A 25,978-nucleotide genomic window follows, 5' to 3' on the forward strand; every position below is an offset into this window, starting at 1 on the left:
GCTTCGACGCTCCTCCACCTTTCTTTCTCCATCCCCTCTCGATCTTGCACGAAGGAACACGCGTCACCCTAGCTTTTTCGTATTTGTTTTCTTGTTCTTTTTTCTTTCTTTCTTTTTCGTTTTTCGTGAAATCAATCCGCTGTCGAAGTTATTCGTTGATTTTTTGAAAGTAAAAATACCTGTGTTCGAGATGTAGCTCGAAAAAACTTTTTTTTTTTTTTTTTTTTGATTTAAAGAATGAGAGAAGAGAGTTTTGTTGTTGATATATTGAAATTTTGCTAGTGAAAAATTTTCACATTGTAGTGCTATTGTTTTAAAGATTTATTCCATTATATATTGTTGGATTGTGACATTTCTTCATTTTAAATTGAAAAATTTGTAGAATGTAATGATAAATAAATTGATTTAAAAATAATTGGTATGTAGTTTTGATAGATTTCGTTAAAAAAATTGTATTAATATAAATTATATTATAAACAATTAAATTCTTTTTACTATGAAAAAAATATATAATAAATATAATATATAAAATATAATAAATATAAAAATATTCTATTTTTCATCAAAAAGAATCAGAAATGCAGATTTGACATTTTTGATTCTTCAAAGCTTCCAAAAATTAAAATTTCTATGTTGCATCAAGTACGTTTTCATATTATAATACAATTCATTTTGTAATTGTGATTAATTGATAAAAATTTCGATTCAAAAAAATTGTTGACAAATAAAATAAAGTGATTTTATTTCATCAAAATAATATCAAGTTCTATACTTGTATTGCAATCCAAAATAAATTTTGTAAAGTTGGAATTGGAATATTATTTATACATTCGTTATATTCTGAGATAGTTCTGTCAAAGTATTATTTATTTCTCTTATTCTCTACAAAATATTTTGAACAGGAAAAAACAAATTCCAATCTTTAAAAGCTTCGAAAGATCACGCTTTCGCATTATTCTTCTTTTTATTCTACTCTATCTTTCTAGTTGTAAATTTTCAATAAATTTCTCAACTCCAAGGAAAAATGATATTTTTGACACTTTTTGGAACACTTTTAAAATAGAATTGTTTGTACTTTATTCTCGTTCAAGAGTTTTATGTTCCATGAAACATATTGAAGTTTTAAAAGAATTAAATGAAAGAAACGACAAATACAATACTTTCAATTGAAAAAAATAATTTCAAAGAAAATTTCAACTTTTATCGTGTTCATATTGATTTTCAGTTATCAATGAAATTATCATAAGATGCTATGGATAATATATTTCGTCAAACAATCGTTCATAAAATGTTATGAATGAGATATATCGTCTTACAAATTATATTATATATTGTTCTTGATAAGGGATTAGATAACAGAATTTTTTCTCTTAATTCTTTGTAATACTAAACTTTTACATAAGTTACAATACAAAAGTTTTAAAGAAAATTTCTAAGACTTCAAAAATAATATTCATCATGAATTGTAAGTATAAATTCATCAATATCACAGTATCAGATATGGCAGGAAATTATTATAATCATCGAATTTTTATTTAATTTTGATAAGAAATCTTTTTTCTACTGATATAATAATATTATAAATAATATGTGAATAATATAAATAGTTATATATTCTTTATACAACAAAACTCTTTTAAAAAATTATACTATATTATTATATTATATTATTTCACGTAAATTTTGTATGAGAAAAAAATGTTTAATTAACATAGATTCTATAATCAATCCATTTATTATAAAATCAGTTTTTATTGTTTAATTAAATATTCGAATATTTATTTTTCACAGTACATTGAATGTAAATAGAAAAATTATTTTATTAAAAATATATTTAAAAGTTAATTTAAATTGTCAATATTGATTATTTTATAGATGCAAATATAATATAAATTTTATTTGTTGTATGTTGTATGTAAATGTTCAATATATCATTGTTCGATTCATAGATAAACATGTAATGTATATTGCATGAGAATAATACGCTCACCACGCTCAATAAATACTAATACAAATATGCTATATTTGTACATATTCTATTTTACTATATTTGTGTATAAATATACGTATATTTACAATAGATGCATATAAAAAGAAACTATATAAAAAAAGAAAGAAAAAAAATATACATATATCTTTTCAAATAAAATTCTGAATGTTCAGAATTTTGACAAAATTTTATTAAGCAAATGAACAACACCATCTAGATATCTTTACATTCTTACTCCAATTTTGAAACACAACTTTCCTTTATCTATATTATCACAGTGATAATAAAATTGTTCTTTGAATATTTGTTAGCTTTCTCGGTTTGAGGATAAAAAGAAGTAAAATCTGTGAAAATATCTGTGTAAAAGCAAGAGAAAAGGCAGTAAGAAAACTGTGTAAATAAATAAACAAATCGTGTAAAGATGAATAAAATGTGGAAAAAGAACGTGTGAAAGTGAAAAAAAAATTCGGTGTAAAAACGAATAAAACATATTCAAAAAAAATCTATGTGAAAAAGAATCATATAAAGCAAGTACATTATAAAAAGAATCTCAAATATATTTCGCAAAAATTATCATACTAAATGAATACTAAAAACTACTACATGTATTAAATAATATTTTTCTATATTAATAATCGACAATTTTGAATATACTTATAAACTAATTCCTTCATTTATATACAATGTGTTGCGAAAAAATTCACTCATAATATCGAATATAATGAATATAATAATATATAATATCGAATATAATGAAAATTTATTTTAAAAAGGGTTGATCGCAGCTTGCAGTCAGGATTGATTTGATATTTTACTCCCTTCAATATAATATTGAATATTATTTTATTATAAATAACTTAAAGTTTTGGATTCTTTTGTTTTATACAAATTGTAGAATTATAAAATTTTTAATGCATGTCAAACTAATTTTGTGAAAGATTTTATAAAGATTAATGAAAAATGTATTTGTGAGACTAAACGGTTTATGAAATTTTGACTTTATATGTAAAATTTGAGAAATACATAAGTAGAGAAGAAAATGATTTCTTAGTATATCTGTTCAATAATGGTTGGTGAATATAGGGGAAATAAAGAGGAGGAATTGAAGATCGGGGTAAATGATTAGATATTGAAATGAAGTTTCTTTCCAGTGTAAGAAACTGGCTTCTCAAAGTGACGTATAAAAGAGTGGAAAAAGAGGAAATGATGGTGGAAATAAATTTAATAGGATAACGGGTTAAAGTAAACTTTTCAAAGATTTCAATTTTAATTTATGCTTATTTGAATCAATCTTCGCTATTTTTTTATACATTTTTGCATTTTTTTAACTTTAGAGTTATTGCAAACCTGTTATTTATTTAATAAAAAGTAGAAAATGAATTTATATGAAATAATAAATTTTTAAAAGAATATATTTATAAAATTATTAAAATATATAATGAAAAATATACATGATCAAAATTTATTAAAATATTTAATTTACTAACAATAATATTAACAATATTTATAATAGTATATAAATATAGTATATAAGTATATAATAGTATAAAAATAGTATATAAATAGTATATAATAGTATAGTATATAAATAGTATATAAATAGTATATAAATTTATTAAATTTGTGCAATAATTAATAATTAAATGCATATAATTCATAGCAAAAGTATTTTTACATAATAACGTAATAAACTTTATAATTTGTGTCTCTAAACAATCTTAATCCACTAATATATTAAAATAATTATTACAGTCATTATTAAATTGTGCACAGACAGTATTTTCTTATATATTATATGTATCTATGTATATGTATATTTAGTTAGTGAAAAATTTTATGTAATTTATTTACATATCATTGAATGTATATTTACATGTACAAATGAAATTTTATTATACATTCCTTGAATTATTTTTTCTTACACATATTTAAATATTTTTTTGTTGCTACACATATAAATATAAACTTTCTTTTCTTCATTTCATTTGAATGTATATTATGTCTCAATTAACTACATAGTGGTATGTTTTCTTTTTACAACAATTAATGCAAAATTCTCTCTCAAAGTGTATCAATTTAGAAGATTTAATGTACAGCGTTTGATATTAAAGTTTCATGAAACTAACTTTTGTTTGAATAGCTGTTGAGCTCAAAGGATTACTGATGATGAACCATCAGTGATGATTAAAGAACAGATTTTCTGTAGCGAGGCAACAATCAATGGGTTTATCTATTTTTCTCACAGAATTCTTTCGTTAAAATTCTCCAAAGTTATTCCAAAGTTTTTATATGAAATTATATTATATACACGTAGATAATAATTTCATATATTTCAAAAAATTCATCTTGATGTACACATAGAATTCATAAATGCATGTACAATATGATATTATTATCTAGGGAAGACAAATTCTCCATTATCCATAGGAAATAAATTTCTTTATATTTACTTTTAACAAAATATGATCGTGTGAAATTACCATAAAAATAATTATTTATTATATTTTAACATTATTTTATTTCTATTCACTCAATATACAATTCACTTTCCACAATAATTTCTGATTTCTACTACGATTTATGTAATTTATTATTCTAATGAATAAACGTTAAATATAGACTAGCATAAATGATAAAATAAAAGGCGATTATAGATAGAAATAAGATTGGAAATAGACGTGGAGAAGATTGGGAGTGATGGTGGATTTTTTCTGAAAAAAAAAAAGATGGAGGATCGAACGCGTAGCTATTTGGCCCTTCGAGGCATGTCAATCAATTCGAGAGAATCGATAAGCAATATCGCGGTCCGGTGATTGACCCATAGTCAGCACGGTCGTCGAAATTGCATGCACCATACTTACCTTCGTTTTTATGGCGATACTCCTGATGCAAAGGATACAATATCATGGCTGGTTCAATGGTTAATAACCTCTGATTGTCCCCTATTTGCTCGTGATGTACAGTCCGTAGAGAAATATTCGCATTACAAGGGAATTCGAAATTTCGAAAATTCTGATTTTATTGAATGAAAATATGCGGAGCGATCTTTTCATCGATGGAAAGTTTCTTTTTGAGAGAGCGAGATCAATTCTCAAAAGTTTCAAGGCAATTTTTTTCAATCTTAAATACAATTTTATCTGTGAATATTCTTCACAATTTCAGACTGATAGAATAGCAAAAAAAAGAAGTTAAAGATTTTACGATTTAAAATTCTGTTCTATCTTACGTAAGTTACATGTAAATGGATAGAGAAAAGAAAAAGTATTGAAACTTTGAGCGCTGATTTCATCCCCTTAAAGTGATATTCCATTGAAACGAGATAGCATTTGCATTCGTGTTCATTTTAAAATCAAATTTTAAAGTAACCGAGTTTATATTTAATCTTCTCAAAATTGAATAAAAGTAAATAAATAAATTTCATTAGATTGATAAATTAAATTTTCTATTATATAATATATAATAATATTAAATATTAAATATAAGAATTTAATTGATATGATTATTTAATTAATTGATATGATTAATAATAATATAGTTTAGGATTAATATAAACGTAGAATGTAACAAAATAATTTTCCAGTTAAATAGGAAGTTAAATGAGAAAGATATCATGGATATTATTTAAACTTTTGTTGTAAACGCGTAATCAAAGAGGAGAAATGTTTATTATTTTATATAATTTATTCGAGAAAGCATTATGCTGAGCTAAGGAATATCGAAAGAGAGAAGAAAATCGTTATCAATCCTTCTCGTTACGACGTTCAGCTGTTAAACATACTCTTGAAATGAAATTGTCTACTTTATACATAGACCTTAATTTCGTACAAAATGATGATTGTACAGAAACTCAGTGAATGTGGTGTAACTTTAGAAATATAGTGCAAGTCGTGATAAGAATACTTTATGTTTAAGAAGTCAATCAGTATGCACATAATATAAATATATTTGCAGAATATGTATATATATTTGTGAAATAATAATTTTATTATATAAATATACACTTTATCATAATTTACATTAATATAATACAATAAATTTTCAAGGTTTTTTGTAACAAACAATAAAATGGTATTTTTTTTAAAGGGATCGTTTAAAATATATTTAAATTTTCTTCAGTATTGTATTATATTACTTTTTGAATTTTGTATCACAATTGAATTAATGAATTAATTATAACTTTTTATCATAGAAAATATATTTATTACACAATTGATATTATTAAATAAGTCATAATAAAAAGTCAAAACTGCAATAACATAATATATAATTCATAAAGTAAATTATAAATTTACGTAAATTAATAAAATAATGTAAATAATATGAATTAAATATTATCAATATAATGTATTTATATATCGTATATAAAGAATTTATGATAGACAAAAATATATAATATAAAATATAAAATATACAAAACATATGTAATATTAAAAATATATATAAAAATCTGCAGTCTAGTAATGACAATGTCTTTCATTGAGAAAGTGGAATAGAAAATGAACTTTGTAATTTATGGTTGCATAACAGAAGTTTAAAAAGTATTCGTCAAATGTCCTTTTCATTCATCTTTCAAGACTGGGAGATTATTTTATATTGGATATTGGTTCTTCAGCCATTTTGCTTTGGTTATATCTGGAATAAATTTCCTCTCTGTCATTATTTTAAATCAAACTGAATTTATTTTCTTATCAAGACAAGAATAACTTATTTTTTTTATTATTACAAAATACAATATAGCATGCATAAAACAATCGTGTTAAATATAATATTTAAACAAAGAGGAAAAGATGAATAGGAGTATATTTTGCACTGACTATATAACAATATTGCCTAATTTATGAAACGATAATTTGATGAAACTATTCTTCATTTTCTCCAATCCATTTCTAGAAATTCTGTTTCGTGGTTTAGATAATATATTTACTGTATTTGCAGGAAATTAAACATACATATTTCGTCTGGTGCTTCATTAAGACGTAGAGATGAAATTAAGTTATTTGCTATTAATTATATTTGCTTATGTTGTTATACAATATATTATATTTAGTCGTTTTATTCTAATCAATATGTTGTTAGTGAAATAAAATAATAAAAATTCAATTACTTATTTAGATGTTAAAAATATAAAAAGAAAAAAACTAAAATCCTAAGAAACTAAAATTTGTGAAAAATATTGCTATTATTATTGTAATTTGTTATGATTGTGTAGAACATATATAATTAAAAAATAAATTCTGGTCATGTTATTATATACTTGGTATTTGTATAAAATTAAAACTTTATTTTTATTAATACATAGTTTCTTATGTTTTTTATATATTTCATATTATATCCAAATTTCTATCCTATTTTATTTGAATTTATAAAAAGTAAGAAAATTCATAAATTCCTTAATATTTATTTCATATTTCATACAAATTCATGAAATTTTCTAGTTATTTAGTCAATTTTTTAATCATAATTTTAAAATTTCCAAAAAAGTAATCAAAAAATCTTGTTCTCGCCTTAATTGAAAATCAATAAAATTTATTCTCAATAATTTATTCTTATTTATAAATAAAAATGTATTAAAGCAAAAAAATTTAATGAATTATACAAAATATGAAAAAAAGACAATTTCAACTAATTATGTAAAAAAACTATTTATAAAACACATATATTTAGACGCAAAAAAAAAAAAAAAAGATCTGAATTTTTGAACACTAGAAATATTCCACTCAATCGGAACAAAAATACAAAATAATTTTGTCCATACAAAGTAACGAAACAATTCTCAAAATAATCATATATTCGGTGTCCTGATTCCATAAATTTCTAGAAAAGGGATCTCGATCAATGGCCACACCCCAAATGCAGGAAAGATTTCGAATGTGCAGTCAGGCGTCGAATCGTTTGACATTTCCGAACAGACGAGTCAAATGTCACGACATTTTACCAAACCAACGTCTTCCAAGTGTCTTCAACATCCTCGGCGTTCGAACTCGCTTATCGCAAATTACGATCGTTTACGCTAATCGCCGTTGATTAAACGTGGCGCAAGAAGCGCGACACTGGCGCCACCCCAATAGTTAGTCTTAACGACCGCTCGATTTACAAAAGCTCGAATCGCCCGGATTCTATCGCCGTCACCGCCAATTCTAACCTATTAACGTTTCAACATTTCATGGATTCCATTTCGTTACCGCTACACCGTGTAGCCATTACATCCGCGATAACGTCGTGGCTGCGGTTAGCGCTTGGTTTCATTTTGTATTCGTAGAGCGTGGCCTAACCTAACCTAGGCGAATAGGAATAGGAATTTCGATGGATAATTGAGTTCGTTCATTAAAGCTGATAGAGGAATGTCGTTACATTGATTAATCAGTTGGAATCGGCCACTGATAAGTTTAATGACTTGTATGAGACTGTGTTAATATAACCGCGTATATGCCAATTGGAGTTTCGGCTTGGGTACACGATGCTTTTGATTAATTTGATTCAATTATTATTGTGTCGAAAAGCATAGTTTTGTAATATCTAGACAAATATGGGAAAATCGAGTATGTAATGTAGATTGATGATAAATAATTTTAGAAATGAATTGATGACTTTTTTAAGAATCTTTATCTACTAATAGTATTTTTGTCGTTTTATCAACATTGACTTTGTTATATTTATCTTTAGATATATTATATTGTTATTATCGATGATAATTTTTCAACAATATATTAATCTTTTTGTATAAGAAATGATAAATAAAATAATTGAAATAATTATCTAACTCATTTAATATACATATATATATATATATATATTTATTAATAAAAGAAACTTTGATTTGCTAGAAATTTTTATTTATTCAAATTATTGGATAAGATATTCTTAATTTTATTAAAAAATATATAGCATGAATAACATTATGAATAATATTATATATACATTTCATTAATTGAATTAATTGAATTATATCAAAAAGTGAGAATGATTGAAAAAATTATTTAAAAATACACGTAGATAAAATTGTTCAAAATATCAAAAATATATATATAATTTCTTCTTTTGTTATTTCAAAAATAATAAAAAAAGTTATTTTAATTGATATTAAATATTTTATTTTAACTTATTTTTATAAAAATAAATTTTATTATAATTATCAAACAAAAATATTTATATCTGTTGTATAATTGATTATAATCTTATTATGATCGTGATATTGTTCTTCTTTGCGAACGAATCTTATTTTAAAAACTTTTCTTGTACTAAATATTAAATACATGTCGATTCTTCTAAATTTCTAAATTTTTCCCCATTTAACTCAGTTTCCTGTATGTATAAACATGTTGAACGTTCTTTTCAAAGTCTAAAATTTTCAACGAGAAACTCTGTAAACTCTGATAGTAAATACAAACTGTCACAATATACTTTGTCAAGTGTAAACCGAATATGTATGTTTTGCGACATGTTACACTATGGCTAAGTCGAAACTTGTACAAAATGTAATCTTTTATGTGAACTATATCATTGACTATTCAAACAATTTCATAAGAATTTTTCTGAATATTTAAACATCCTAAAATTAATATTAATATATCTTATTTATTAAAAGATATCATTTATATCATTTTAAAAATGATAGCATTAGTAAATGTCTTAAATGAATAAAGAATAAGTAAAATTTATACGACAAAGAAGAACAAATTATTCTTTTCAAGGAGAAAAAAGAAATAATAATGAAGAAAATATTTGATAAATTCTCTTCTATCATAAAATTTATTTAATAATATAAATAATCAAAATTTATCTTCTCATAATTTCATTTCTATTATAAAAGAAACGATTTTCTTGATGTTCATAATTTAAAAATTGTTTTATTGTTAAAATTAATAAATCAGTTAAATAACTACTTCAATTTCACTTTCTAATTAGGTAATGACTTAATTGGTTTGGCAATTGAAATCAAAAAATCAAGATATTCTTGAATTATGTGACCCATTTTATTTAATACAGCTAAATTGATTGGCTTCTGAACCTTCCATGTAATTAAAATATTATTGATATCAAAATTTTCCATTTTACAATTCCATTTTACAAAAATTCATTTAATATCAATGATTATCATTTAATATTAATAATCAATGATCAATGAACAAATTCAATGATCTAGGTAGAACATTTTTTAAGATGAGAATCTTTTAAGATTTATACAAATTTTATTAAATCATATTCTGAACGTATTACAAATATTATTTATATATTTAATATATATTTAAATAAGATTTTAATATATAATATATATTTAATTTTATATATTTTTATATATTTATTATATATATTTTTATTTATATATTTTTATATATTTATTATATTTATATTTTTTATATATTTTAATTTTAATATATATTTAATATATATTTAAATAAGAAAAAAATATTTAAATATATCTTTAAAATATATATTAAAAAATTCAAATTGTACATACATAGTTCTGACTAATTAATAATAACTAATTAATAATAACTAACTAGAACTAAGAACGCAATGTTATGATATTATCAATCGGTCGTCGTGAGTTCTGATTAACTAGTAATAGAGCAAAATAGACAGCGGTGTTATCACGCGAAGGCTCACCAATCGTTCCGCAATATCGTGCCACACCCATGTACAAAATGCACTGTCAGTTAACGACCATTGCAGTTGATGATCACGTAGCATTTAATGGCGATTCCGACCATAACACGTAGCGACATATATAATCCTTGAATATGAGAATATATAGATATTGGTAATTTTCAGGTTAATTTAGTTGCGTTCACTCTTCACATTGACACGTTCCTCGTATATCATCGTGCATAAAAGCACGGAAAATGTAATAAGATAGAAGAAAATGTTTGCTTTAAAAAGTGTAAATAAGAATGTAAATTTAATGGATACTTTTTTTCATTTTTATTGATAAAATTTGTAAGTTTTTCTTTTTCTTCGTTGTAATATGAATAATTAAAAATAATTTGTGAAATTATATGATGTTTATTGTAAAAGTGATATAAAGTTATTTTTCATGAAAATTGATAAAAATGAAATAAAAATTTCTTTATAAATCATCCATTTTAAAAATAATAGATGTTTATTTCTCGTGTTCTAATAAAATGGATAAGTTCTGAAATAAAACTGTTGTATATAAAAAAAAAGCAATAAATTAATTTAATAATTAAAATCTAATCTAATATATAATTTAGATATATTAATAATAACAATAAATTAATAATTTTATGTTAAATAACATATTATTTCATTTTTTATTCTTGTTTATAAACAGAGACAATTTAAAACATAATTGAAATTGAATATCAATCAATGGAAATATAAACTTTTTTTAATTCTATTCTATTTTTTCTATTCTTATTCTATTTTTTTTTTAATATTTACAATTGTATAGTGAATATATGTTTTAAAAATTAATATCGATTAATCCTTTCATAAAATATATTCTATGTCCAATATTACGCGTCTGACCAATTACATACTCGAACTACTTTCAAATAAAATTTCTTCTCAATGGTACAACATTCATTTATCTTGCAAAGAAATGATTAAATCGTTCGTTCCAATTAATCCATTTAAAAGAACATGTAAAATTACTTTAATTCCGTACTTTTATTTTCATAACATAATAAATTTTTTTTATTTAATTACAATAATGATACAAAAATTAAAATACTCTTTCACGACAAAATTATAATTATCGATTTCAACGTTTTCATTTCATTCATTTAATAACAAAATAAAAAAAAAATATCTCTTCACGGAGATATAAGAGAAATAAGATTCACTAATCATCGAATTCAATTCTTCCCATTTATTACTACTTTCTCTTCTTACTTTGTTCTCGAAAAAAAAGATTAAAACATCGAATCAAAAAACATTCGAAAAATGGGGGAGGGGGGAAATTGAACGTCTCCTTTGCTCTTCTTTCCTTTAGCTAAACGCTTCAATTATTCCGTGACATCGAATAAGGAGCACATCTTGCCGATAAATCGAATTACAAGACCGTCCCGCAAATGTGTCATACGTTCAAGTTTAGCAGAATCGTGGTGGTGGTGGTGATGGCGTTCTCTTTATTCCCGATATTAGACAAGATCCAATTTACCGTGAGTTCGGAAGGTGTGTCAACTATCAATATAGAACAATATTGACCCAATTGTAACGGTGAAGACACTTCTGTGTGCTAACGTATTATAAACCCGATGGATTCTGTTGTTCGTGGCCGGAAACGTAACTCGGAAATTCTGGATTAATAACGGCGAAACGTGTCGCGACGAGGTAACTGTGTAAGATATTCGAAGTTTCGTGTTTTCGTGACCGCGGCATTATTTCTTCAGCAAACATTTCTTTTCTTTTTTTTTCCTTTTTTTATGACTTTTTAACTTAATAATTCTGAGAAGAGACACATTTTTTAAAATGTTCGAGGGTTTGAATAAACAACAGGTTTTAATAAAAATGGTATAATAAATTAATGAAAATAATTTAGGATAACATTTGTTGTTCATTTAAATGAAATATAAATATGTATATATATTTATGAAACTTTTAGTTGTGATATAAGATTGAAAACTAAAAAAATTCTGATAGGTTTGTTTATAAAAGAATCAAGAGAGATTCTAATATGATATAATGATATATATTGCGTAAAAAACAATTTTTTTTAATTTTTTTCAGATAAATGATAAAAAATTTATTAGAAAGAATAAATGGAAAAATTAATTTTATATTAGAGCAAATAAATGAATATAATGGAATTAATAATATTTTGCAAATATATATCATATATTTTATAGTTTATTTTAATTGCATAAATTGACAATTGCAAAATTTACAATTTATTCATAAATAACATTGATATAATATAAAGTCCCATTGAAGTAAAAAATAAAAATAAAAATAATAAATGTTTATAACAAATATTTTTTGTTATAATAATCTATGCAAAAATAAATTTAGTAAATTTCTTGTTTAAATAATTACAGATTTTAATAATTGCAAAAAATGCTAACATAATTTGACAAAAAAAATCTAAAAAATCTAGAAATCTGTTGTATAACATATGTTGGAAACCTATAAAAATAACTCTGTCTTTCTATAAATCATAAAATTGCAATCAAAAATTATTTTTATGAAAAGTATCATCAATATATTATGAATATTCATCAGAATATCCCTATAACAAATAATATTCTCTTGTGAAAATAACTAGCCTTAAAATAATGAAATATCATATGAAGTTTGCAACATTTCATTAATCAAGAAATTTTTTTAAATTACAAAATTTTCTATTATAACTGCAATATTTTTTCCTCGTTCTTTTAGCCATCTATTTACAACAACTCTCATTAATATAAAATTTGTATTTATGGCACGAATAAAGAATATGAAACAAGAATAATGAATTTGAATGAATATAAATGAGTGAATTTAATGAGAGAAACCGAGAAAATTAGCAATATTACGTAAAGATATTAAGATTAAAATTCTCTTTAATAAATGAAATGTAATGATTGATATTAATACATTGTGTGCTGATAATTATTGATATATGCAATAATACTCTTTAATTGTTTTTTAATTTTTTGTCAATTATTTTCTATCAATTTCTGACAATTACTTAATTGTCGCATTTGAATTATAATAATTTATAATTAGTAAAAACGAAAATATTTATTTAATTGACATAAATTTTTCTACAATAAGCAATATATAATGGCAAAATTTAACATGAAAATGTGAAAATACTTCAATGCAATAGTAATTAAGCCACTATAATAAGCTGTTGTATTCAGTTAATTATATAATTAATTTATAGCATTTGGCAATATAAATATGAAATTTATGCAATTTACTGATTCTCTGAATATTTAAATTTAAAATACATTATAACGTAAATTTAAGTTATTTATTTGTTTATTGTTTATTTGATATTATAAAGTTGATCATCATTTTGTTTATTGCTTATCACGAATTAAATAAATAAAATTTTTGGTTTTATTAATTAAAATTGACAATTTTAATACATTAAAAAACAATAATATATTTATTATATATAAATATACAGAATAATAATTTCACATTATAGTGTTATTTATTAAATAATTGAATTGTAATTTTAATAACTTGATAACTTTACTTAATATTTCATCTTCTTTTATCCTTATCTATTTATTCTTTATTCCTGTTTCATATTCTTTATTCATATCAAATTTTCCAGCCCACTACATCCACAATGTCTTGTTTGAATAAAATTTAATTTGTCTCTTGTCAGAAGAATCTTGACAAAACAAGAAGAATGAAAATTCATTTTGATATAATTGAAAAAATTTTTCTCAAAGGAAAAACAAATTAAATATTCAATTTATATACATTCTATTTATAGAAAATAAAATTAAAGTCACAATAATAAATAATAATAGTTAAATATTATAATATTCTTTTTTAAATTAATTTTTAACTGGTAACATTATGTTAATTATAAAAGTAAATATCTTCTTGAAATAAATTGTATTAAGAGTATAATAAATATTTTGTCTTTAAAAACATTATGCTACAAAAATAATTTAGGAAACAATATTATATCTATTCATATTTTTCAACATACTTATTATATGTTATATTATATGTTGAATAATTCAAATTATTTTTTTTTCATGTTAATATTTTCATATTAATATTTTCATATCATATTAATATCAAGATAATATAAAAGTAATAGATAACATTAATATAAATCTAGTTATTATTTTTAATTAAAATATAAATGAAATAAAATCTTTCATTACAATAATTAATCTTTATTAAACATGAATAAAATAAATTGATATAAAATATAATTTATCAAAATAAATAAATAGAAATGAAAAGAGAATGTAATTATATGAGAAAAAATAAATTTAAATAGTGATTATAACATTAACTATTAATTAATATATAAAGTGGGGCAATAATTCTGATCACCTTGAATATCTCCGTTATTTTTAGAATCATAAAGAAACTTTGTCTATAAAAAATTACATGGTAGAAAAGAAGCTATGAGACGAAAATAATTCTTTTTTGTGAGTGAAGGATTTTCGAAAATACCAAGAAAATACCATCTCTTTGTTTACTTTAAATATAATATTTCTCTGTTATTAATAAAATAACAAGAATCTAATCCACTCAATGATTTCTAATAATCAGTCAAAGTTCTTTGGCAACAAGTAAAAAAATAAATCTAATAATATTACACCAATAAATATGTGAAAAAATACACATTCACATCGATATAGCACTGAATATCTAATTGATATTCTTGATAAATGAGAATTTCATTTTCCCTTTTTAATTCAAAATTTATCAATAAAAATAAGGCATAATTCGCTGAATAATGAAATTATTGTATAAACATCTGCTATTTAACTAAAAATAGAAAAATAAATATAAAAAAATAAACTTTTATTTTGAACTATCTATAAAAAAAAATATTACTCCCATATCATTACCTTCTATTTACCATACAACTTTTGTAAACAAATTTTTTTTTATAACTCTAAATATAAAATATTATATTGAACGTGATCAGTGACCTACTTCGTGAAAAGAGAGAAGAATAATAATTTAATTTTTTTATATAATAATACACAATAATCTTACTTATCATTATTATATTTAAATATTCGAAAATTGTTAACAACAACAATTTCTTCTAACACACTTTTCTTAAAAATAGTATTTCATTGTGCTTATGTAATAAAACAAACATCTCTTTTTATGGAAAATTATTACAAAAATCTGTCAATATTTCCACAATTAACGTTGGACAATTCAAATAGGATAAATTTTAATCGAATAACTCATCGTTACAGGTCACGCTCTCCATTTCCATTCTCATCAGTCTTCACGTGTTTTTCCTGCTGGTCGTCGAGATCATTCCACCTACGTCGCTGGTCGTGCCGCTGCTTGGAAAGTACCTGATATTCGCCATGATACTCGTTTCGATAAGGTAAGTGTTCCAGATATATTGGAAGCAACTCAAACAGCCATCTGTTATCGAAGATACTTCTCGGGTATATCACATAAAAAATATGCATAAAAAATCCAAAGTGTTTTTCAAGAAACGATGAAGATTTTTAAGAAATGCTTGAAATCGATCGAGCTCGACACTTGTTCGTTCTTACCATTTAAATGAAGATGCGAATGTCGAACGAGTCGTGGACAAATTGAAAAATTTGTTTTTGTATTAAGATATATATATTATTTAGAAAGAATTAATACACGTAAGATTAGTTATTTTACGTAATTTTTATTAAAGTGTTCAAAAAAAAAAAATTTGCTACTAAGAAAATTTTTTTGTTAGTTATGTAAAATCAATTTGTACAATATTTATAATTTTTATTCAATGGATATAATTTAATTTTTAACTAATTTTATATAAATTTTATATAAATTAATATTGGGATTAGAAGAAAGTATAATATGGAATATTATATAATATGATGTACCATATTTTATTCAATCTGAAAGAGTACATAATATCATTATCTTTTAATATTAATATTTATAATGATTTGCAAATATCTAAAATCGAATTTATCTCTAAAAAAAACCAATAATCTTCAATTTATTTCATCCTTTTTCCTACTCTCATAACTGTCGCTCATCTTCTTGCTCAGAAACAAACTTCTATATACGTATGTACATATTTCGTGTACAAACATTCTAGAATTACCAAAGGGAAGAAACAAGTAATATACATTTCTGTGTTGCTAGTCGATTTCTGTCTGAATTTATCGTAAACAGATATTTTTTGATCTTATGATAGCATCGAGTATAGTGAATTAATAAAAATATTTATTTCTATAACTTGTTTATTTATTTCTATAAATTGCTATTTATCTTTAAATCATCGATTTTATATGTCGAGATTATCGAATATGAAGTAAATTTTCATAGAATGTTGCATTCTATATTCCTTTGTTTTATTCTTCAACTTAATGAAATTTCATGTTTATTTTAAAATATTAAATAAATCAAGAAGAGCATGAAATTATTTTGAAATTTTCTTGCACAGTCATGTTTGAATTTTGTAACTCATTATTCGATATGAAGTCCGCCACAGAAGATATCGTAAGGGGTCAAGAGAACTCAAAGTACTTAGGGGAGTCTGCTTTAATATTTAAGATGAAGATCAAACTTGGAATTACCAAGAGCAAAGATAATAAGCTCTTTGACTTGAATTGACATTATCGAAAAAAAGTTTGACCGATTAAATTCAAATTTATGAACGCAAAAAAAGGATCATTTTTTAACGTTAAAAGTTTCTCAATTTTTCAAGAATATTTCTTAATGATCGTTTATCTTGATAGATTTTTAATCGTTTAAAGAAATTGTTTATTATTCATGAAATTTATTTGTGAAAAATAATTTGTTATAGAACAATTTTTTTTATCACAATATCATTTTAAAGTGATGAAAACAATGTTTAAAATTTCAGTTTCATATATTTTTTTTTTAAATAATTCTGTAAAGATATAAAGTAGAAAAAAATTTTAAATTACAATAAATATTCAGAATTTATCACTCTGTCATAAAATAAATTTCCAGGCAAAATTTTAATGAAAAAATTTGGTTCCATCTTTTTAAAAAGATCAACAAAAATCAGAGATCAACAAAAAAGAATTTTTGAGTTAATTAAAATAAATTTCTCTATAATATATCATTCAAAAAACTTTCTTTAATTTTAGCGAGCTACTATATTTTATACATCTCTGTGTATATTTTTTCTGCGTTTTAATTTTCGCATTTCTGTGTTTTTACAACTGCAATTACATTTCTCATCGTGATATAAATTACAACACGTTGTAAAATAAAGATTACAAATTTGCATTGCACGAGAACTATGCAAATCGTAACAATTATTCGTCCTGGTATTCCTCTTGGTAAGAAAGGAACAATACACACAGGTGAAGTTTGCGTTTCGTAACAACGATAGTCATTTGCTTTTACAAGGGAGGATTTATGACCGAGTTCTTCCCCTTCGATTTTCCGCCATTCGTCATTCTACGACGTTTTCTCCTGCATAGATTCGCCTTTCTTATTATTGAAATTTTTCGTCGTACGCCAGATGTACGGATTCTGTCACGCGTAATTAGGTCCAGACGTGATTTTATAGAACGAAATTTCATGGGACGAAATCAAATTAAACGCGATGCATTCCTCACGATATGTAATCTAAAAATGAAAGATTTCAAAATTTGAATTATATGCTTCTTTGAGATTATTTATATTCATGTATGAACGAATTGAACTTATATTGATATTATTGATTACTTGATGAGTTATTTTTACATTTTTAATTTTTTTTAAAATTCTAAATTTTGCAAATTTAGAAGATTGAGTATCTTTTGTATCTCTTTGAGTCAGTAACTTATTAATGGGAAAAGTATGCATATTATAGGTAAATATGATTAAAATTATTTATGTAAATGAATAATATTGTATTTGTATAAACATAAATTTTATTTCAAGTTATATATATATATCAAATACTTTTTATATCGACAAAAATATATCAAATTTTTATACAAAAGAAAAACTTACAAAAATTAATGAAATTAGTGAAGTTTTTTTATAATTAATATCTTTAAGATGAAAATAGATTAGAAAAATAAAATTAACAAAAAGAAATATAAGAAACTAATAATCCACATATTAAGTTAAAAGAAAAACTATAAATAAATTCGTAAATGATTAATCATAATATATATTTTATATTAAAAAATGTACAATTCCATTTAAAAAATAGAAATAATCTTGCGAATAATCTCTAAAATATCATCCACTTCAGCGCATGCATCAATGATGTCTCATTTGAAATATTGTTTTCCCTCGCAAAATTTAAATTATTATTATTATAATTATTATTATTTTTCCAAGATGTTTGGTTCAATTACATGAAATAATTTGTACGTATCTCGACGCAATTCCAATTTAATGGCACAACGTTCTCACGTCGAATAATCAAACCGCAAAACTTTTCACAGCAAATGCGTCAGATTTTACAGTGATCTTTCTACTTTCCATGCACACGCTGTTTCTAGCGAAACGATTCAATCTCGACCATATAATATTTAAACAAGATACCAAACGTGCCATGTCCATGAACATGGAACTTCAATTTCATCATTTTGAATGTATAAAAAGAAACGATTGTGATAATGAAACTATTTAAAGATACGATTTTATCAATTTGAATGATAATAATTTTATAAAGTGTTAATAATCTATTTTCTTTAAAAGTAACATATTTTCGTTTTTAAATTAAATAATAAATTACTAGAATATATCTTAACTTAATGAGACTTAACATTTTCTGTTTCTAACATTTTAACATTTTCTAATTTTTTTAAATGGAATGGTATGTCGATTTTTTATTGTTTATATTCATTCACTTCAGAATATTGTTCTTTAATTCTTTATTTTAGTTAAAAGATTTATAGTGAAGGATATTTTATAGAGAATTTATGTGTCACATTTTTTTAAAAAGTTCTTTTCTCCATATAAAAAGAAAAAAGAAAATAGTAGAAAGTAAGATACATCAAATTTGTCAAAAATTTGTTACGCTTTGTCATATTTTTAATTTAAAAAAATAGTATATCAAATATCAAAGTTGTATACATTTCAGATATTTATAAATTAAATATCTATAAATAAGATATATTTAAAGGAAGAAAATTTTTGTTTAGAATAATTCCATTTTATTTATTATTTTCTTTTCCAGCAATGCAATTAAAAACGCAAAGAATACATACACATACATGATATTTGATAAAATATCTAATCATACGTATATATTTAAAAAAGAATTCTTTGTGCAATATTTAGAATAATATTACTTTATTTTTCCACTTCTGTAACGTAAATCTTACACAGCTAAAAATACTGATTAAAATGCAAAGAAAGATATATATATATATAATAAAATATGTAATCGCACATATTCAAAAAAGAATTCTTTATTTTCACGACATATGATACACGAAAAAGCTTTGATTAAAATGTAAAGAAATGTAAATATGCATATATTTATGGAGAGAAAAATGGCCCGATTTCATTTGAAACCATTCAAGGTTTCATTTCCTCGCACCTTATCGAAGTTCTCGAAAGTCTTCCTGATTATCAAAGTGCGTCATCGTGATATTCAACCGCCAAACAAAAGGTTTTTGTTTTCGGATCTGGGTTATCACACACAAATGGACCATACGAGCCTTATTCTGAACAGGTAGGCAGGCTAGTTCGAGTGGAACGTTTATAATGTGCAGTGCCGATATTAATTCAACATGGATATGTCAATGATCGAGTTCTAAAGGTCGCATATGTACTATTTTCCATTCCAGAAATATTATTCGAAAAATTCTTTTCATTCTCATTCTATTGATCTTCTCTATCTTTCTAGAATTTTTATATCTATTTGTTTGTCGTTTATCACTTTTAGAGAATTATTTTCAAAATTCGAAATCATTTTAACAGAAGTGTTATACATCTTGAAAGAATTTTTACATATTAATTAATAATTAATTTTACATATTATTTTTACTTGATTGTTATACAAAAAGATAAGAATTTATTCTAATTAACTTGTAATTTGTTATTAATTATAAAGAATATTTAATAATTTCGTTATATAAGTACTTATTTTATCATCAATATCAATCATTGATATTCATATAATATACTATATTTAATAACTACTATTTAATATGAGAATAATTAAGAACTGAAAGATTAAAAATAATTTTTATTAAAAATTATGTATTTTCTGAAAAAGATATAATACTTATTAATCAATAAAATTTGTTCAATTTTCTTAATCTTACCTCCAAAGTTTTTATTAAAAACAATCACGTTCATTAGAATTAACATTACAAACAATAAAAAACAAAAAGAAACGATACAAATATATTTTTCTTAATTTTCTTATTGCAATCAAATCGTACAAATTGAGAATATATTATAATAATAACAAATTATAATGAATAAATAATATTATTTTATATAGCATACGTTCAATTTTGTTACTTTTGAAACCTATAAATTCAGACGTAGATAAATACGTTCTACCTTTGCTATAGAGTAAACGCGTCTCATCCAACCAGAAACAAGTTTTAGGATTAGTTTCATGCTAGTTCCGCCTAAAGGTGATTACAGGCCGTAATTTACAGAGCCATGATTTGAACATGGGCCACAATTGCTCCGTGGAATTTACTATTACGTACGTATCATGGTTGATTCGATGAATTACAAAAATATTCTCTCATCGTATGTAAATGATAATTTATATCTCGCACAATTCGTAAAATTTTAATAATGTAAAATTCGAATTGTTGAAATCGCAATATTAATGTGATAATTAATCGACTTGTATCGTTTCGTGTGAAGCAAATTATTTCCATTAATTTATTTATTAAATTGTTAAAGTATTTGAAGGCATTTTCTTGCTTGCTCGATTAAATTAAATTATTTAATATGATCTAATAGAAAGAGAAGACCAAATATACGCAAATTCGAGATCAGAGCTGTGTTCAATTTATTGATTTCAATGAGCTCGAAATATGTTGTCAAACATATAATTTTTTAATTTCAAGTTTTTCTTTATATCTGATAGTTTTTTTTTTTTTTTTTAACTTGATATCGATAAGGAAGTTACCAAAAAATGTTATACCAATGCATTAATATTCTTCATTTTCAATTGCAATGAACTTTAAACAATTGAGAAATTCAATGCATAATTCTGAATCGAGTAATTTCCTCATTAACTCTCTTTCCATTCATCAATCGCTTTGCTCTTCCTCATGAATATTCGCCCTTTTCGAAACAAAACTAAATCATTAATTAGTTCGTAGAATCCTCCAATTTTATTTTTAATCAATAAATCAATTTCTCCAGATTATTATTTTTCAAGAAGAAAGAAGAACGTATGTTACATCAATTTCTTCATTGTTATAACGAATAAATAAAATGATATTTATATTTTAAATCAAATTGTTATTTAAATTTATTAATTAAATTTAATGTATCAATGCAATGCAATTGTATTGTAATGTAGCAATGCAAGATACAAGAAAAGGAATTAGATTGTATTTAAAATCTTGAAAAGAAGCAAATACATTATTATCACGTGTTTTGTTCTGGTCTAGTGCATTCACCATCATGGATTTTCATGGATTTTCATCACGTATATACGTGTATATTTGTTCTTCACATTGCAAACTTGTAATGTTACACATTACAATCCGTGTTAGTTTCACATGAGATTATTAATGTAAAGGATATATAATACGATACGGTTCGAGCCTCGAATATGCCTGCGGTAAATATCCCAAGCATTTACAACGATTAAGCCTCCTTATTTCGGATTAAAAACATAAATCTTGCATATCCAATATGAAAAATATTTTATATATAATATTATATCCCTTCATTTTCTTTCGTCAAATTAAGTAATTTATCATACGTTATAATTTTACATCCATTCAAGAGCAGACATTTTTTAGCAGATGTTCCTCCAATTAATGGAGGAAATGATTTATGGATTTATTTCGAAAGGAAAGTAGGGGCATTAGTGAAATATCACCGCTTCGAAACGAAATTAAAAGCGTCTGAACGAGGGAAAAGAGACGAAAAAGGGACAAAAGTTTTCATAGCACGGAGAGAAAGTTATTTCGTTGCGTGTATCAGGGACTTTGAACGTGTTACACGGGTGTTCTTCTCTTTTTACGGGTGCAGTAAAATAAACATCCGTCGCGGGAGACAAAGAAGGAGACGATAAAAGAGATAAAATTGGGAGAGGAGGGGAGATAGAAAGGGAATAAAGGACGACGATAGAATCCTCTGAAAAGTCCTGAAACGTTAATAACGAACGAGTGAACACGGAAACCGGAGAAATCGTTGCGCCCCAGTTTACGGCAGTTTGTTGCCGACTTTAAAATCTTAGTTTTGTATGAGCAGCTCTAACAACGAGAAACACGACCGGTAGTTTCTGTAGGTTTGGAGAAGATCCAGCTCTATGGTTACTCACTCTCTTTCTCTTTCTCCCCTCCCTCCACACCGCCTTCCACTCCATAAAGCTAATGTCTTGTTTTACCGCTTTTACGATTCGAGGTCGTCTCTTCGCCATCTTCGTACGTCGAAGAAGCTAAATGTCTCCGGCTGCTTTTCATCTTCCTCCTAGCTACACCCTTTTTAGCCCTCCAACTCTTTATCCTTAACACGCTATCTCGCCATCAACAAGGATTCTTTCCTCCTTCGTTTCCTTTTTCTTTCCTCTTTTAAATTCCTCCTGCTCGCTTGCCATTCTTCATTCCTTCTAATATCATCCAATCCTCTTTCTCTTCTTCCGTTATTCTTCTAAATCCTTTATCTTTTACACGTTATCGTAACTAATAAACGACAATCCTTTTCCTCCGTTTATTCATTCCTCTCCTTCCTCGTTTTATCATCATCCAACTTCAACTCCTAACTCAAACTTGTCGCCAAATAGACCAGCATCTATTTCTCGTTCGTTTCTTCTTTCCCCTCCTCACTCCTGTGAAATTGTGCCACCTCTAACGCAACGTTCTTTCCTTTATTTATTTTTTTTCTTTTTTATTTCTTCTTCCTCCATTCCTCGCTTTCGTTGCAATTTCCTCTCCGTCTCTGGAGATCGCCCCCTCCCCCTTGAGAAAGCGTTTTAATGCCGTTATAATGAACGCCCCTCGCGACTGATACCGACGCTAAAGCGAAACAATGGGGGCCGGCCCCGATCGATCGCGCGTGCATCCCGGTTACGCTTCTACGCTCACGCTCTGAGACAATGGAAATGAAACGGAAGCCGTGTCTGCCGCGGCAGGAAAAAATTTATGAGCATTGCCGCGTGCTTACCGCGCGAATTGATCCGAAACGGTCGAACGCCAATGGAAACGTGGATCGATGATTGGGCACGATGAAACCGCGCCTCTATTACTCTATTCAGATCTTATTTAATTTTCACGGTGTCCCGTGGATGATGTGTACTCATGTTGAACGGGGATTATTATTATTAGAATTATTATTATTGTACTTCTTCCGGCTGATTTCTTCTAATTTCCTTCGTCGCTTTTTTTCATTCGTTCGAAAGCGTTCGGAATTGTTCTCTGGCCTAGAGAGAATAAATATGTTGTTTGAACGAATTTAGAGGGTAGATTTTAGATTAATTTAGATTGTAGATGATAGATTTTGTTTTATGTAAATGTTTTTGTTAGTAAATGTTTCCTAGATTAGATCTATTCTTTGATTCGAAGGATTTCTAAATATTTCTAAAAATTCTTAAATTTGCTTTGCGTAAGTAATTTGTTTGTTTGAATCGGGGAAAAATTTATGAGGAAGGAGAAGAATTGGTTAGTTTTTTAGTTTTATTAACCAATTCTTAAGTTGAGGATTGGTAGAGATAAATAATCAAATTTTTTATCTTCTATCAAAATAATTTTTGAAACAGTATAACGTCTACGTTGTTTATTTAATTGTTTGAATGAGTTTAAAAATTATTTTACTTGTATTTAGTTGCTTTATTATTATTATAGTTAAATTTAGATATCCATTTTCAATCATTTTATTCTTTGATTCGAAGCATTTTTAAACTTTTTACATTTGTCTTGTTAAATAATTTATTTATTTGAATCAGATTGGAAAGGATTGGTTAAATCTATTAATTAAAGATTGATAGAGATAAATAATCAGATATTTTATCTTCTTCTATCAAAATAATTTTTTAAACAATATAATGTTTACATCGTTTATTTAGTTGTTTGAAAGAGTTTAAAAATCATTTTACTCATATTTAGTTGCTTTATTATTATTATATTTAAATTCAGATGTCCATTTTCAAAAACAATATTATTTTTTTTATTATAAAAAGAAATTTCTCCATTTAATTATAATTGAATATTGAATTAATTAATCTACATCTTCTAAAATTATTCTATATTAAATATTGAAGAATTTGTTAAAATAATATCTGTCTAATAAAATACATGTTTCAATATAAAGCAAAAGGAACAATTTATTAATCTATTTATGATTGGCAATAATTATATAAAGTTCTTTAATATCCAAAAAATGAAAAATATTACATGAAATTTAAAATTGATTTATTATTATAAATCAGTATTATTTTATCATTGAATTTTTAACAAATTTCTTAATGCGACTCTGGAATATAATATTTTTGCTTTAAGAAAATCGTTTCCGTGTGAAAAAACTTCATTTGATAATAATTCAAATTTCTGATACTTAACTTGTATATGTGTGCATGTGTTTCTTTCTCAATTGCGCCGCTTTATTAACGCAAACAACAGAAATAAATTTTATACGGTACAATGGCATGCCATTATAAGGTAAACCACATTGCTCTCATTATAACGCTTTTTAGTGGAATCGTATTGGCGAGCGTTAAATTCACTGAAAGTTTATTGTTCGGAATTTCAATTATAAAAGTGAAGAATAAACGAGTATACACCCTTATATTCGTATAATACCTTTGCTTACTTAAACATATCTTTTTAAAGGTGTAATTCAAATATAACGATATATCAAGTTTTCAAATCATGACAAAATTTTAACATTTTTATTCAACGAATTTTAATTTACGAATTATAAAAATAGAGAAAATGTTTATGCGAGATCGAATTTTTTTCAAATATTTTTAAAATTTTTGCATCTTTTTTTCATGTTATGTGCATTCTAGATTTTTGCACATTTATATTTTTCATGAATTCATGAAAATCTGTAATCTTACAACGTTTCGGTAAGTAGGGTGGAATACGTGGAATTTTCTAAATTACGAAAAACATTTTAAAATAAAAATGCAATGTAGTGATATGTAATGATAGTGATATTAAATTATCTGGAAATAATTTGTAGCTTTCTACACCGATGATGTTTAAAATTGTAATAGTTTTGTACAAAATAAATTTA

At 24.5% G+C, this 25,978-nt stretch overlaps 1 protein-coding gene across 2 annotated transcripts in view; it reads left to right on the plus strand.

Annotated features, from left to right (window-relative positions):
• The window catches only part of LOC122719062 (acetylcholine receptor subunit alpha-like), a 271,652-nt gene that overhangs the window by 206,949 nt on the left and 38,725 nt on the right, over positions 1-25,978 (plus strand). For both annotated transcript variants that reach the window (XM_043944592.1, XM_043944593.1), the window contains one exon: positions 15,856-15,992. In XM_043944592.1, the coding sequence (XP_043800527.1) occupies positions 15,856-15,992 (137 nt within the window). The remainder of the gene's footprint in view (positions 1-15,855; positions 15,993-25,978) is intronic.

Source organism: Apis laboriosa, unplaced genomic scaffold, assembly GCF_014066325.1.
Source record: "Apis laboriosa isolate Shangri-la unplaced genomic scaffold, ASM1406632v1 scaffold69_cov144, whole genome shotgun sequence".
Classification (NCBI taxonomy): Eukaryota; Metazoa; Arthropoda; class Insecta; order Hymenoptera; family Apidae; genus Apis; species Apis laboriosa.